The sequence below is a fragment of the Pseudorasbora parva genome, chromosome 8 (genome assembly GCF_024679245.1).
Source record: "Pseudorasbora parva isolate DD20220531a chromosome 8, ASM2467924v1, whole genome shotgun sequence".
In the NCBI taxonomy this organism is placed as follows: Eukaryota; Metazoa; Chordata; class Actinopteri; order Cypriniformes; family Gobionidae; genus Pseudorasbora; species Pseudorasbora parva.
Window position 1 is genome coordinate 42778886 of NC_090179.1, and position 15829 is coordinate 42794714.

General features: G+C 38.2%; 1 protein-coding gene across 1 annotated transcript in view; it reads left to right on the plus strand.

Moving 5' to 3' along the window:
• cwf19l2 (CWF19 like cell cycle control factor 2) overlaps positions 1-15829 on the plus strand; it is a 59531-nt gene that overhangs the window by 4957 nt on the left and 38745 nt on the right. The window contains exons 2-4 of the mRNA XM_067451343.1: positions 7915-8025; positions 10100-10225; positions 10370-10480. Of these exons, the coding sequence (XP_067307444.1) occupies positions 7915-8025; positions 10100-10225; positions 10370-10480 (348 nt within the window). The remainder of the gene's footprint in view (positions 1-7914; positions 8026-10099; positions 10226-10369; positions 10481-15829) is intronic.

Sequence of the window (15829 nt, forward strand, 5' to 3'; positions counted from 1 at the left end):
AAAATAAATGCAATAAGACGCTAAAGATTCAGTTTATTTCACGCGCTGTGACAGCTGCTTCTGCATGGTGTGTGTGTGTGCTCGTAACACCATTTTAAACTGGCGCGCAGCCGCGTCTCTCTCACACAGTTCGGAAGCAGTTCAAATTGCAATAAACAAGTGTATGTTGTGAACGAATAATTTGTAGAGATTTGTCAGAAGAATCAGCCGCGATGAACAGCCGATTTGTACGGAGGCATCTGATGACCAAACTACACTAGAATTCAAGAACAGAAAAAATCAAGTAAGCCCAGAGCGGTTTGTGTTCAGACTGCGTGTTTTTAGCGAACCGTACCATAAGATGAGATCGAACCGTACCCAGACCACCTCCCGTGATGGTCTCGGCTCGGTTCGCTTTAAAGGGGTCTGAGATCGTTAGGAGTGTTCACATATGGGCCAAAAATCACGCGAACCGCGCTCAGACCCCTGAAAAGGACCAAGTGTGAAAACACCCTTAACAATAACTGGAGTATGTCATTAAAGAAAACAAAGAATAAAAATCATCTGTAGAAGATTTACCCATTTAAACTTGTTTTAATTATTCAGTTTGGGTGAAAGTATTATAAAAAGTAAAGTAAACTAGCCAGAAAATATAATAATTTAGTTTAGTATTTAATACTCAGACAGGTATAGGCTCTATCATTGTGGGAGCCGCTGCTGTGACGCTGCACCAACGCTTCCAGTGTGAATACTCTCGCGCGTCTGCAGCTGCAGTCACGGTGTAGTTACGCTGACAGTGCTCACGCTTGCGGTGTGAAACAGGCGTGACTCCTGCCGTGTTTGTGCTGTGACTCGCTTGGCTCACTCACATTATATTGAACAGACACGTTCAGTTTTTAATTGTTGTGTCTGTTCTCTAACTGAACAAAATTATCTTATTATTATGAAAATTAACACAACGGTAGTAGGGCTGTCAACGAGTATTCTAAATTCGAATATATATTCGAATAGTTTTTAAAAAAACGAATTTCGAAGGTGAAAACTAATATTTGAATACCCCTGCCGCGATAGTAGAGGCGTGGCTGTGTGCTTTGCGAGTGAGCGCGTGCATGGGGGTTCAGGGACAGGTCACAGGAGTCGCACTGTCACTGCTGAAAGTGGACGCGTCTTGCAGGGGAGATGGCAGAAAGTGCAGAGCCCAACTCGACCGCAGCAGAGAAAGAGATTTTAACTCCATAATCTAAAAAGCCATGTCTGGAAGTACGTTGGATTTTGGTCAGTAGGAGGTAAAATTGTTGAGCTGCGAGATAAAGTTAAATGGAAGCTATGTAAGATACAGTTAGCATACCGTGCCTCATTTTATTTAACGTTAAACAGAAACATTACTAAAGTGTAGACTACTGCACTGACTGAAGAGATATTGCATGAATAAAGGATAAATGCACTGCTTTCACTGGTGTGATTATTTACCATGTCAAGGGAAAGTTCCATGTTTAGCACAGCAGAGCTTGCTCGGAGCGCTCAATATGCTGTAAAACTTCTATTAATATTAATAATATTTGTTTTAATCACTGAATGAAGCCTGCTATATTTGGGACAAGATTAGTGAGTCTCGCGACCTTAAATTGCTTGCACAAAACTCTTGATCAGCACTCAAAGTTTGTTCATTTAAACCGTTATCCGCGGAGAGAGAGAGAGAGGTCTGCGCTCTTGGCCATTAGTTAGTTTATATATAATAACATATAATAATTATTAGGGGTGACCCCTAATAGTCGAAGATTCGATGCATCGATATGCAGGACCGGATTCGACCACTGATCTCATGCTTGAATCTTCGCGGGTGTTATGAAATGAGGATCATACCGTTTTAGGCAATATGGGGGTGCTCAATATTAGTGTTATAAAGACGTGTCTTTACGTGTCTTATAACACTTCGCACGCGCCGCGCCTTTAAAATTCGAACACATACACCGACTGCGGCATTCGACGCCTGTCCGCGGCGATTAAATATATTTTCCTCAAAGCGTGAAGGTACATGCTGATTTCACCCTTTGCTACAAGATACACTCATCGTGCAGCTCTTCTGTCAGAAGTCGATTCAAAATTGAGCTCACACGTTTATAATGTTCACGTCTGCCTGAAGTGAGAGAACGTCGTTACCTGAGACACGGCGCTGAGCTTCAGTCCGGTGTGAGATCCTGAGACACGGCGCTGAGCTTCAGTCCGGTGTGCGACCCCCTTCAGGCACAATCGGCTTAAGAACATGCATATAAAACGCACTCAAAGTGTTCTTTTCCTCTCTAGGCAGGTATTTTTTTAGGTTTATTTATCCAAATGTTCTTTTATATATTTGTGTGATGTTCTGTGTTTCGATCGCAGCTTTTTAATGTTATGAGAGAACGGTTAATTTACGAATGTGTAGTGTAGCCTAGTTTTGATCACTTTATTAAAAGTGGTGGCTGTGTGCGGTGTGTAAAGTAAAATAAAAATAGTCTTAGCCTCCTGCTGACTAGTGTCCTGCCCTTCCCAACCCGTTTATTTTTTTACCCCGGTCTATGGTTTACACACACACAGATGATTCGACTATCGGTCGACCATAGAGAGATTAGAAAATTCTGATTCGAATGTTTAAATCCTTAGTCGGGGACATCCCTAATAATTATATATAATAGTAATTATATAATTTATAATAACAATCTACTTGTTTTTGTGTAAGTAATACGTTGTCAAATATGTATAAACTTAAATAGACAAACTATACAAGTAGTTATGTCTCTTTGTATTAATTTGTCCTGTTATTGACGTAATGTGCATCATTGACAAAATGCCTGCCCAGATGTTCGAATAGTTTGAATATTCGTGTTTGTTTTAGAGGGAATATTCAAACGTTTTTTTTTTTTTTTTAGCAATTTTGACAGCCCTAAACGGTAGTGGCAGGGCCATGGTGGGCAAGTGATCCAGAAGCAGTGGCTTTGGGAATGGCCTCGTAGGGCAGCGAATCAAGTGCATTCTGGGAGTTGTTGTCTTTCATCCCAATGAGACAATGTATTTTCTGTCTTTTCTCAGTGTAGAAGGCACCAAATTCAAAAATAATTTCACATTCCTACTACATTAATGACCCAGTTTAAATACAAAGCTTAATGCTAATCTCTGAAGTAACCCTATAAGTTGTCCTCTTTTATAGACAGTTCTTTTCTTCTTGCATATGTAAATTTATATAAATTCTTAATATTTTTCAATCATGGAATATTTTGCAGAAAGATAAATTAATCTCACTGCCTCTCTCGCGAGAAGTGAATCTCAGGTTCACTGATCCACAGCGTGTGATTGGCTGTTCACTGCTGATGTCACAGCTAAACTCTGTTTACCAAAGTATCTAGGTAAGACCTTAGGTGATGACATTGTGAACTAGTGTGCCCTTGTGAAAAATAAGTACAATTTACACTAATTTTCCAGTGTAAATTATTTAATTTGATTGGTAACAACAGCCCTACAGTGTCTTATTTGAATTGACCATATAGATCAAATTTAAGAATATAATATGAAACCTGAAGCATAAAATGTAAAAAATGCCCTTTATAAAAGGTAAAAATATAACAAATATGCAGATTTAAAATATGCCAAAGCTGATTGAACTCTGGTGAGTATATTGCTTCAGAATAAATTATGTTTACAATACACACAAAAAAACTTTTCCTTGGCAAGTGATTGACGGTGTTTAATGTCGAACCCGGGTTATGTTTGTGGTCTGTCAGATTTTGCACATCTGATTTTTAGTGTGGGCCAGCCTTTAATCTGCCTGCTTGATATCAGTCAGACATTAATTAGTTCTGAGCTGAACCCTCAGGGGGCGCTATCAGCCCATAGTGCATTTACAGACAACGTTTATCCTTTTAGCTGATGAACACGGCCATCCATAAGTCCAAATTAAGATGATGACATAGATAATTAATAATGAACATAATAGCATTTAATAGCTGTTATGAAAGGGTTCAAAAGTAGAAGGAGGGATTTCAACAAAAGTATTTTCCTCCTTTTTACAGTAAGTTCGGATGCTCTCCTGATTTTAAGTCGTTCAAATATGTCAATAGTGACTGATCTTAATATATATATATATATATATATATATATATATATATATATATATATATATATATATTCTCTTCTTTCTGTAATCATCTGTCTTAACGTAAAAAATGATATGCATTACCTTTAAATTTGCGTGATATTTACCGTCAGCTAAAAAGTGATTGGTTCAGTGCAGGTGAACCCCTATTAGAGCTTTGTCTCTCTGTAATGTCAGGGTTGGTGTGTTTCCTCCTGATGTTTGAGGAATATAAACACTGTTTAACAGGCCGCTGGTAAACTCTGTCCTCACCTGATAACACACACTGCCAGCTCTTCTGTTTACTTCCATTTGATTTATTTCCTGTCCTTTAAAAAATGTGTTTAAAGTGGCTGGCGGGTAATTCGACATTATTTTCTGATATCCTGTTAACTATGTTACAAATCATGGGTAAATATGTCTAATCTTTGTTAAAGTTAGCTGTAAAAATGCAGCTGTTCATTGTTAATTTACGTCAGCTCAAGCCAATTTAAAAATATTACCAGATACAACTTTTGATTTAAATAGTAAATGTCGAACTTAACATTAACTAAGATTAGCAAATGCCTTAGAAGTATTTTTAACTTATGAAGCCTAATTGTAAAGTGTTACCAAATAATTTTCCGTAATTGAAATAAAGGCTAAATATATTTATTAGACGTCATAAATATAAATATTAAACGCAACTAAAGTAAGCTTAAGCTGAAGTACTAAAATTATTAAAGCTAAAATAAATTAAGATAAATAGGAATATTCAAAATGACAATTTTTTTATTAACTATATCATTAACTAAATTAACCATAATAACTTAATTTAATAATACATTTAATTTAATAAGCTTAAAAGGTTTTTTGAAAGTAGAGTATGAGGCCATCTCATGTTGATTACTCACATATGATCCAAAATAGGTCATTTTGGGATATCTGTGCAAATTGCAGCAATAGTAGTGTGTGCTATTCCAGACGTAGCCCTTGATGTGTCCAGATCTCAGTATACATTTAGAGATGCACCGGCCATAAATCGGAAACGGATAGTTTTTTGTTTTATTTTGGCCGATCTCTGTTCCGGACTTGCACACAAACTGCATGCAAGTCATTTTGCCAAAATGTCATTTACGGGGAAATATTACTCTGTAAAACAGGACGTTAAGTTAACACAGACCAGAGACGGGACATGCTGAAAACAAAATACGGTTTGGGATGCTCAAAATGTTGGAAGAAAAATGAAAAATAAAAATATTGATTTGGGGGGTGGGGGGGTTTATATAAATGAAGGGGACTGACTTTCTTCAGAAAAGTTTCATGTCATTTTCTTTTCCTCTTACTACCATGTAAAGTAGTTTTTACAAGCGCAGCACTGATTTGTGTACAGCGGTAACCAGCGATTTTCCATAAGCGCCTCCTACTGGCAGAAAGTAAATTAGCATTTTTCATTCAGTCCACCTGCTGTTTTGTGTATGTGTCTTATGTGGCATAATTTCACTGTGTTTACATTACAGGGATGTAATAAAAAGGGCACAATTAAGTTTGTACAGGTGACAACGTTGTCTCCGTTCACACAGATCCGCAAAAACATTAAAAACGCAGCGCTGTATTATTCATGCCAGGCCTAGCTGGCGAGGTCACTTTGTAAAGAAAAAACATATGTCTATGTCTATAGTCATGTGATTTGCATGTCTAACACGTAAAACACATGCCCATTACGGAACTATTTTCACAAATTCACATTTTTGTAGTTTACACGATAGCGGTATCGAGTTAAAATGCTGTTGTCATGTAAATTAATGGCCAAAATGCAGAAATAGGCTAGTTTCAGGACTCCAGCTAACATTGATTTAATTAATATTAAAGGTTTATTGGAAATTTAACAGTGAAGCACTGAGCTTGAATTGATATGCAGATAAAATTAACTTTTATTAACAACAGTAATGTGCAAAAAACGAATTTAAATATCGACTTGCCTGTTTACACCAAGTGTAAATGGCGTGCCTTGTTGGCCAGTGCTATTCGCACTTAGCCTAGAAATCTAGACGCACCCTAGCGGCAGCAAATTTAATTTGCCCGTGAGTGTCGTCTAGCAACTCTCAATACCCTTCTGAGCTGTATTCCCCTAACTCTGGTCAGGCCAATCACATTGTGTGTAGAGTCGGTGGGCGGGGCCATAATGACGACCCGAGTTGCGTTTGCGTGCTTCTAGTAAACACAGAAACTGGCGAACGGCGGTCTTTCGAATCAGCTTTGACCGCGACTCTGGAAGACTTGGAGTTAAGCTTTTCTCTGAGAAAAGAACAAAGAACGGCACTGAAGTCATTCTTAAAAAGGGAAGATGTGTTCGGAGTTTAGCCGATCGGATACGGCGAATGTTTAATCTGTCAGCGAGCTCTGCTTCACCTTCGTTGCTCTGGTTGGTGTAGCGCTATCCTATCGCGTGCAGAGGGAGTTTGAAAGACAGCCGTTTATCCGCCCCTCGGATTGAGCCGTCAATGGGGAGTTTCCAGACCAAACATCTTGATGTGGGTCTGGCTTGTCAGGCTAATTCGCACTAGCTCCGCCTAACAATGCCTGTTTGGGAAAAAAAGGGGTACAAATGTTTTCGGTGGAGTAACTGTTTTTTCACACCGCCGGCGGCGAACGCGTCAAAGTGGCCGGAAGTCACTCATTTTCAATGGGATCCGGCAGCGAGATCCGGCGAGAGTGGTGAGGCACGTATCGGGCGATTTGGCCATCGAGGAGAGTTGAAATCAGGTCAACTTTATGGTAATGAGCTATGATGCGGTTTGGCTGCAACCAATTGGAATTTTTAATTTGGTCTCAAGTGCTCCGCTTGAGACGATACCAGAGAGCGCAGGCCTGTAAACTTTTGGTCTGACCTCATTAGTTCCCAAGCAAAATGAAGCAGAGGTCGACAAGGTGTGCAATGCTATTTAAAGGCAACATTTTTGCTCTAGAATGCTTGTTTTTCAGCGTGATTGCAATTAATTTGCGCAAAACAACACCGATTTGAATGCTGCATTTCAACCATGACAAGTTATTGTAATGTAGGCTCCAGTCCACACCAATTCATGTTTAATTAAAGACCACGGCTAGTAAACGTCTCTTATAAACCTCATGTGTAAACTTAACCATGAACACAAAAGCCACACCGCACAAATGTCTTTTAATTGGTTTATTTTGTGTGAAAACTATAAGCTCTTTCCATCGATCAATTTCTTACTTTCGCATTTAAAAGATTTCATGAGGTCAACTCATACCCTACTTGTGGTCAGCCTGCACAAATACCTCCTGGTTGTTCGTTTTCCGGACGCTTTAAATGCAGGTTAAAAAAGGCCAAGCATTCGATCTACGTCAGCGCATCCACAAATCTTTCTACAGTGTCTGTCAGGACGGCCAGAGCGAATTTTAATGAGGAATTTTGAGGACAGTTTTACGCGATTGACCGGGGTTCGAATCCGCCTTTTGAGTTCTCAGTTGGAAACGGTATTGTGTAAAATGATCTATAATCTTGAAATTGCGTTCTAATTAAAAAAATTAAATCTAATTTTAATCAAAAAACACTGCGCATCTTTGTTTGGATCTTGATTAAAATGCTCTGGTTTCCTCTGATTTCAAATCGGCGTGAAAAATGATGATTGGTGCATCACACTCTGCCATCTGTGTTGGGTTTTCTCTGTGCACACATTACAACAGGAAACGACCTGACAATCCTTTATTGGCACATGTGTAGCGGACAGATGCAGCAGACAAATATGTGATTATAATTTAAACAGCATGTAGTCCTTATCTCCTTTCTGAAATCACCTCTTCTCTCTTCTCTCTCTCTCTCTCTGTAGGCTAAAGAGAAGTATGAGAAAGAGGAGAGGAGGAAGGCCGAGAGGAAGGCCAGGGGTGAGGACACATGGATGCTTCCGGATGTTGACCTGCGACTGCAGCAGATTGGCCAGGTCAGAGATCAAACTAATTAAAGATGACAAGAAATGTTTGTTTTTGTTGGATGATTCATAAAATAACATCAGGTTGGTAAGATGTTTTAGAAAGAAGTCTCTGGTCTCCAAGGCTGTATTTATTTGATTCAAAACACAGGAAAAGCAGAAATATAATGAATTATTATTACTATTTTAAATACTCTTTTTTTATGTGTGTGTATTAGTGTTGTCACGATACCAAAATTATGACTTCGATATGATACCAGGCTAAAATACCTCGATACGATACTAAATCGATACCACGGTTAAAAAAAAGATATTATGAATATTATGACAACAGAACTTATTATTCCTATTGGATATTGAATGCTATTTTCGATACCATGGGGGGAAAGCGCTGCATATACTGTCAAATAGATATTTTTAATATAATCATTTATTTTTCCATCTATTGAAAGTCTAGGCCATCAAAAATTTCTTCTGAAGAGGTCACTTTATATGATAAAGCTTTTAAGCTTTTTCTCATTTATAAACCTTAATCAATTACTATTAAAACTATCTCACAAATATTTGCTAACTGAATGTATTTTTTACAACGGGGTAATTGTGTTGCAATAGATTTAAAAAGATGAGTAAACAGTAATAAAATAAGAACAAAAACAGATTACAAACAATAGCACAAATAAATGCAATAGAATAGAAGATACAAATGAAATAGACTGCTTTATTTTTTCAGGTAGGTCTAACATTCAGATAAGAAACTGAATAAAAAAAATGCAAAGTAATTCAATTTAAAACAACATTGGATAATGTTCGCTGTCGGTCGGAGAGGAGAGCGCAGTATCGATACTGTAGAAACTGAGAATCGTATCGTTTCAAATATTCCAGTATCGATACATATCGAAATATCGATATTTTTGACAACACTAGTGTGTATATGTATATAATATATTATTATTATAATGATCCTTCAGAAATCATTCTCAAATGAGGATTTGCCGCTCAATGAATATTTATGATAGTTATCTATGTTGAAAACAGTCCATTTTTGTGTATAAACCAATGCATTTTATTTCTCGGGATTCTTTGATGAAGGTTATACAGCGTTTATTTGAAAAATAATATTTTGTAACATTATAAATACTTTTGTGTCTTCAATTTAATGCATCCTTGATGAATAAAAGTATAATTTCTTATCATAGCTTAATACTGACCCTTAAATTTTGAATAGAAATATTATATCATATAATATAATTATTGCTGTCAAATCTATTAATCTAAGTTTATATAGTGTGTGTGTGTAATATAATATAATATAAAAGTAGCTATCTGATTTAACTAATGCCACAGAGACAGGAAAAAATCATATTCACCAAATATATCATACAGTAGCATAAATTTCACGATCCAATCAAATCCTGGGTCCGGATTCACGAAATTCTTAAAGTTAAGAAAAATCTTTGGATAAATTCTGAGTTGTAAGAATGTTTCTAAGTGGAATTCTTGAAAAAAATCTTAAGTTCTCAAATATTTTTTTAAGAGCATCTTAATTTTTTACTTAAGAAGAAAATTAAAGGTGTTATTTTTTTTTTTTTAATTGCTGAAGACTCGCTAGTTGAATGAATGAATGAATGGTGTTATCCAAACTTTAAGTTATTTACATTTTTAAGAACATTATTTTCATGAACATGAATACGACTCAAATGTTTTCTTAAGAGCAATTTTAAGAAAAAGATAATAACATTCTTAAGAAAAGGTTTTGAGAATACAAAATATTCTAATATTTTTTCTTAAATTAGAAAATAAGAAGACAGTATTGACAGACGGCAGTAAAGATTTATTTTTATTTGATTTATTGGCAGTAAAGAATAATTTTATTCTTAAGAATGTTTCGTGAATCCAGCCCTTGGTTCATAAAATCAAGTTCCGACTGATACTATGATATTGCTGTGAATACATTAAAGTTAAAATGTTATGAAAGAAGCTTCATGTTGTCTTTACCAATATATGGTGAGCTTGTGCATTTAGTCTCTCTCTCTCTCTATCTCTCTCTCTCTCTCTCTCTCTCTCTCTCTCGTTTCTCTCCATACAGGAGCATGCAGTGAAAAACAAGAAAAAGAAAAAGGAAAAGAAAGTGAAAAAGAGTAAGAAAGAAAAGAAGAAGAAAGCCAAGAAAGAGAGAAATGCAGAGGAAGACGCATCTTGTGACAGCTCTGAAGTATGAGCTTTAACATTACGTTTTTTTTCTCCAGGTGTTTCAGGTTGCATGACTAAAACGTAGCAGTATATTTGGATTGCTTTTGCAGGTGGTTTTAGCGAATGAAATCATTTATTTCCAGTGTTGATCCTTATTTGTTTTCAGGACTCGGAGGGCGAGTGGGTGGAGGCCCAGCTTCCGTCTGGGGGCGGAGACAAAGCATGGAAGGCGGAGCCTGAAGCCACACCCACATCTACAGTGGCCAGTACTAACCAAGTAAGATCCTACTCTATTATTTCTTAAGCCAGGTTCACACTGTACGATTTTGGAGAAAGTTTGTGAATCCTAAAAGATTTCTCTGATCCGAGGCCAAAATCGGAAGTCTTTGATAGTTAGTTTGACATGTTCGAGAACAGCAGATTAATGACTTTTGCAATCTAACAGTGTCAGAAGATTTTAGGCACAGTCCTTTAGTGCGACTTCTCTTACGACAACTGTGAAATCAAAAACCAATAGGAGTGCGGAACCGGATTGCTCCACACACACACTCTTACACACACACGTTTGTTTTTGTGAAATGTGGGGATATTCCATAGTTGTAAATGTTTTTTTTTACTGTACAAACCGTATTTTCTATCTCCCTATACTGCTCCTGCCCCTAAACCTACCCATCACACACACACACACACACACACACACACACACACACACACACACACACACACACACACTGCCCCTGCCCCTAAACCTACCCATCACACACACACACACACACACACACACACACACACACTGCCCCTAAACCTACCCATCACACACACACACACACACACACACACACACACACACACACACACACTGCCCCTGCCCCTAAACCTACCCATCACACACACACACACACACACACACACACACACACACACACACACACACACACACACACACACACACACACACTGCCCCTGCCCCTAAACCTACCCATCACACACACACACACACACACACACAAACACACTGCCCCTGCCCCTAAACCTACCCATCACACACACACACACACACACTGCCCCTGCCCCTAAACCTACCCATCACACACACACACACACACACACACACTGCCCCTGCCCCTGCCCCTAAACCTACCCATCACACACACACACACACACACACACACCTACACACACACACACACACACACACACACACACACACACACTGCCCCTGCCCCTAAACCTACCCATCACACACACACATACACTGCCCCTGCACCTACCCATCACACATGCAAGCACACACACACACATACTCACTGCCCCTAAACCTACCCATCACACACACACACACACACACACACATACACTGCCCCTGCCCCTGCCCCTGCACCTACCCATCACACATGCAAGCACACACACACACACAGCCCCTTAACCGACCCATCACAGGAAACATTCTGCATTTTTACTTTCTAAATAAACTCCTCCTGTGATTTATAAGCCTTTTGTAAAGTGGGGACATGGGTAATGTCCTCATATTTCACCCTCTCCTGTAATACCTGTGTCATACCCATGGCATTATACACATTTGTGTCGTCATATGTCACAAAAACAAGCACACACACATACACACGTCTTAATTTTTTCCAGTTTTCATTTGCAGAAAAGCCTTGATCAAAATAAACGCTAGAAATTGTTTTGCTAGCCATCATTTCAATCCTGAATGTAACGCTGCTCACAGTCAGCCAACATGTCACGGATTGATGATGTGAATCTCGGGACGAGTCTTGACTGCCGTACAGTCTGACGTTAATGACAACTGGGATCCTGCAGTGTGACATGGCTCACAGCGGGGATCATGTTTGGACAGTTTGACAAGCCACAGTTGTAAAGGACTATTATAAATCGTGTAATCCAGCCTTAAAAAAAACTGAATTTACTGTATAACGCAGAATTTCATGGAATTTGTAACATTTTTGATGAATAAATAAAAAGCAGGCCATTACACTTACGATATATCACGACATAGACTAGTGTCTGAAACTTAAACAGCAAAAGACTGTTTAAATATGAATCCAGTATGCCCTGCTTATCTCTGTGTGAATGAATGGTTTGGTTTTACACACACACACACACACACACACACACGTGATGCTCATGGTGTTTTCAGCATCTGCCGCCTCACTATATGAGGACACAAATGATCTTCTTATCAGTAGTTCACCGTTTCATTTGAGAAAACTATCGCCATATCATAAACAGACAAACTCAAAGCTCTTCGCCGCAACCCATCAAAATAAAGGTTGAAGATATTGTGACAAATATTTTACTGTTTTAATTTATTTTAGCTACATCTCAATGTAATAATACTAACACTAGTAATACTACATGATTATTAAAGCTTTGTCCTGGTTTCACAGGCAGGGTTTAGGCCAGGATTTGGCCTTAAGTAGCTTTTATAAACATGCCTTAGAAAAAACATTACTGTGTTTGTCTAAAGCCGGGTGCACACTGTGCATTTGGCCGTCTGAGACAAATTTAGTAAATCCTAAAAGATTCCTCAGATCCTCGGCTAAAATCTGACGTCTTTGGTCGTTAGTTTGACATGTTCACCGGCAGCCGATTAATGAGCGCTGCGATCAAATTTTACCTCAGACGAAATTCTGGCAGTGTCAGAAGATTTGACACACAATCCTGCAGCGTGACTTCTCCTACGACGACAGTCAAATATCTCCGTTTTTCCAGACAAGCTATGACCAAAACGAGAGCTAGAGATTTGGCGTGACTTGACAAAAGGCAAAACAAAAGACTGGGCTTGACAAAGACTTAACTTCAAACAAAGCATAAACTTGGACATAAACTCACCAACAGTAGGTACATCTTCAGTGACAGCCAAAGATTATGGCAAGCATGAGGGTTTAAATACACAAGGGCTAATGATGAGACAAGGGACAAAAACGAGAGCTAGAGATTTCTTTGTAGCCTCCATTTCAGTCCCGCGTGTAATGCAGCTCACTGTCACCGAACGGATCGATCATTGATGATATATAAATTCGGGACGAGTTTTCTTGCGCGCGTCTGTTTTTAACTTCTCCACTATCGTCCAGTCTGACATTAATGCCAACTGAGATCTTACAGTGTGACATGGCTTACATCGGGATCATGTTCGTACAGTCTGACAAGGGACATTCGCAAAGGATTTTGAAAAATCGCACAGTGTGCAGAACCCATAAGACTTGCTGAGCATCACAAAACAATGGCACTGAAATATTTTAAGATCTGTCAGTTTAAGTAGCTTTCAGTTAAAACGCCTCAAACATGCATTTTAATCTGAGATTATCTCGTGAAACCAGGGGTGTTAATTTATAAGGAACAATCAAATTTTTCTTCCATGTTTTTATTGTAACAGTAAAGCTCTATTGTGCATCACTTTGCTTTACAAAAAAAAGTTTAATTCCATATGATTACCGTATTTTCCGCACTATAAGGCGCACCCGATTATAAGGCGCACCTTCAATGAATGGCCTATTTTAAAACTGTTTTCATAAATAGGGCGCACCGGATTATAAGGCGCATAGAACAGAAACTACTGCAGTCAAACGTTGGACTGGGTTTGCGTTACGCATCCACTAGATGGAGCTGTGCTAAAGGGAATGTCAACAAAACAGTCAGACAAACTGATTATTCGCACGGGACTAGTATTATCTGGGGACCTCTGGTGATTTGTAATAATTGCAGAGAATGTCTGTGATCTTAATCCCGTGCGAATCGGCCATGTCTGTAATTTGTAAAGTAAAAATTCCCCCGCAAATGACCTGCCATATTTCGTCGAACACCGAGGTCCTGTGATAATATTAGTCCCGTGCGAATCGCCATCTCTGTGATTTGGCCAGGATTGGGCGGATCGTATATAATTTTTGCAAGGTTTTTATTTCCTGTGCGCATTTCTATCTTTATCTTTCACGAAGAATGGAGGCTGCATTCATTATGCGCACCGTTATGAATTCCCGCACGGATTATACTTTCACTTTTGAATGAGTACCAATTTGGGAGCAAATTCCTTGAATGGTGTGTTTAATATTAACATCAATACTATTCTTAATAAAAAACATAACAATAGAACAGCACAATGACAAGCTCGCTTAAATGGGCGCTTTTACATTTAGCTTTGAAACTCAATCTTCCGCCGTATATTGTCAACTTCTCACTCGTGACGAATGAAATCTGACTCCTGCCGCTGGTCTGTGCTCAGTTCAGTTTTTAATTGTAGCGTGTTCTCTAACTGAACGAAATAATTTGTATTACTATAAAACTCTCAAAACGATATCGATACGACTGTTTATGATTTCATACAGCTATAACGAAAAAACATTTACAAGTCCTGACATCATATCTGGGAGAAGTCAGTAAATTCGAGTAAAATCACAGGGTTTGCTTATCACGTGCGAATGTGCCACTGCCACGCAAAACTCAGATGTGGGGGAGAAACTTCTAAATCACAGAAATCCCAGATACTAATCCCATGCCAATAGGGCTTACGTCAAACTTTATTAAGCGTTCTGACAACTCCGTTCACTCCCATGGTAACGTTGTTCAAACGTTGATTTGCATATTAATATCTCCCAGCCTTGGTAATCTTTTGGCAGTTGCTGCGAGACGGTAGTTCGTTTGCGTATGGAGAGATTACGTCTTTTCGTAAAACGAAAGCACCAAGAAGAACCGCCTCGAAATTCATCGATGTTTATGCCCCGTACTAGTGCTGTTGCCTTCATTCAAATAGTGACTGTAGAGACGCGGTGCGGCTTTGTAGTTTACCAGTCGTACTGAAACATTTTATTATTATTAAATCGTTTTTATTAGTTTTTCATACTGAAACATTTTGACAGAGCGCCTTGATCCATATATAAGGCGCTCCGGATTATAAGGCGCACTGTGGCTTTTTGAGAAAATTAAAGGCTTTTAAGTGCGCCTTATAGTGCGGAAAATACGGTAAAAGATCAATTAATTGAAAATCATGAAATGTGTACAATTTAACAACAACTTACATGTTTAGGAAATATACCCTATGAAATCTGTTTTTATTTTTTTACCAAATTCTGTGTTTTCTGTTTTAAGCTCTCGATTCTATTTTAATGGCTTAATTCAATTTTAATAACAAAAAAAGGCATGTCTAATTAATTGAATTCACATAAACATCCATTTATATTTTTTTAATTTTTAATTTCTTTGAATTAATTTTCTGTGCATTTAAATTTTTCTTGCAATCAAATGAAAACATAAAACATTAATTTAATTAGACATGCTTTTTGATTACTCAAATTTGATTTAACCATTAAAATGGAGCCTAGCAAAATTACACAGAGAAAAAAAACGAATTTGGGGATAAATAAAAGTCATCTCATAGGGCCTAGATATCTGAAATGCGCCCCAATATCTCTCCTAATATCTCAAAACCAAGGGAGTAAAATCTCAGAAATATGTGCTGATTGGCTGTGAGTTTCTGGCTTTCCCTGAGGACAGATTTATACTTATTAGTACCCAAGTCTTGTGCTCTCCTGTTCTGGTTTGTAGTAATGGAGGCGGTTTGTCATACAGAAGTATAACGTGATCCGATGACCGTCCTTGCTGTGGTCTG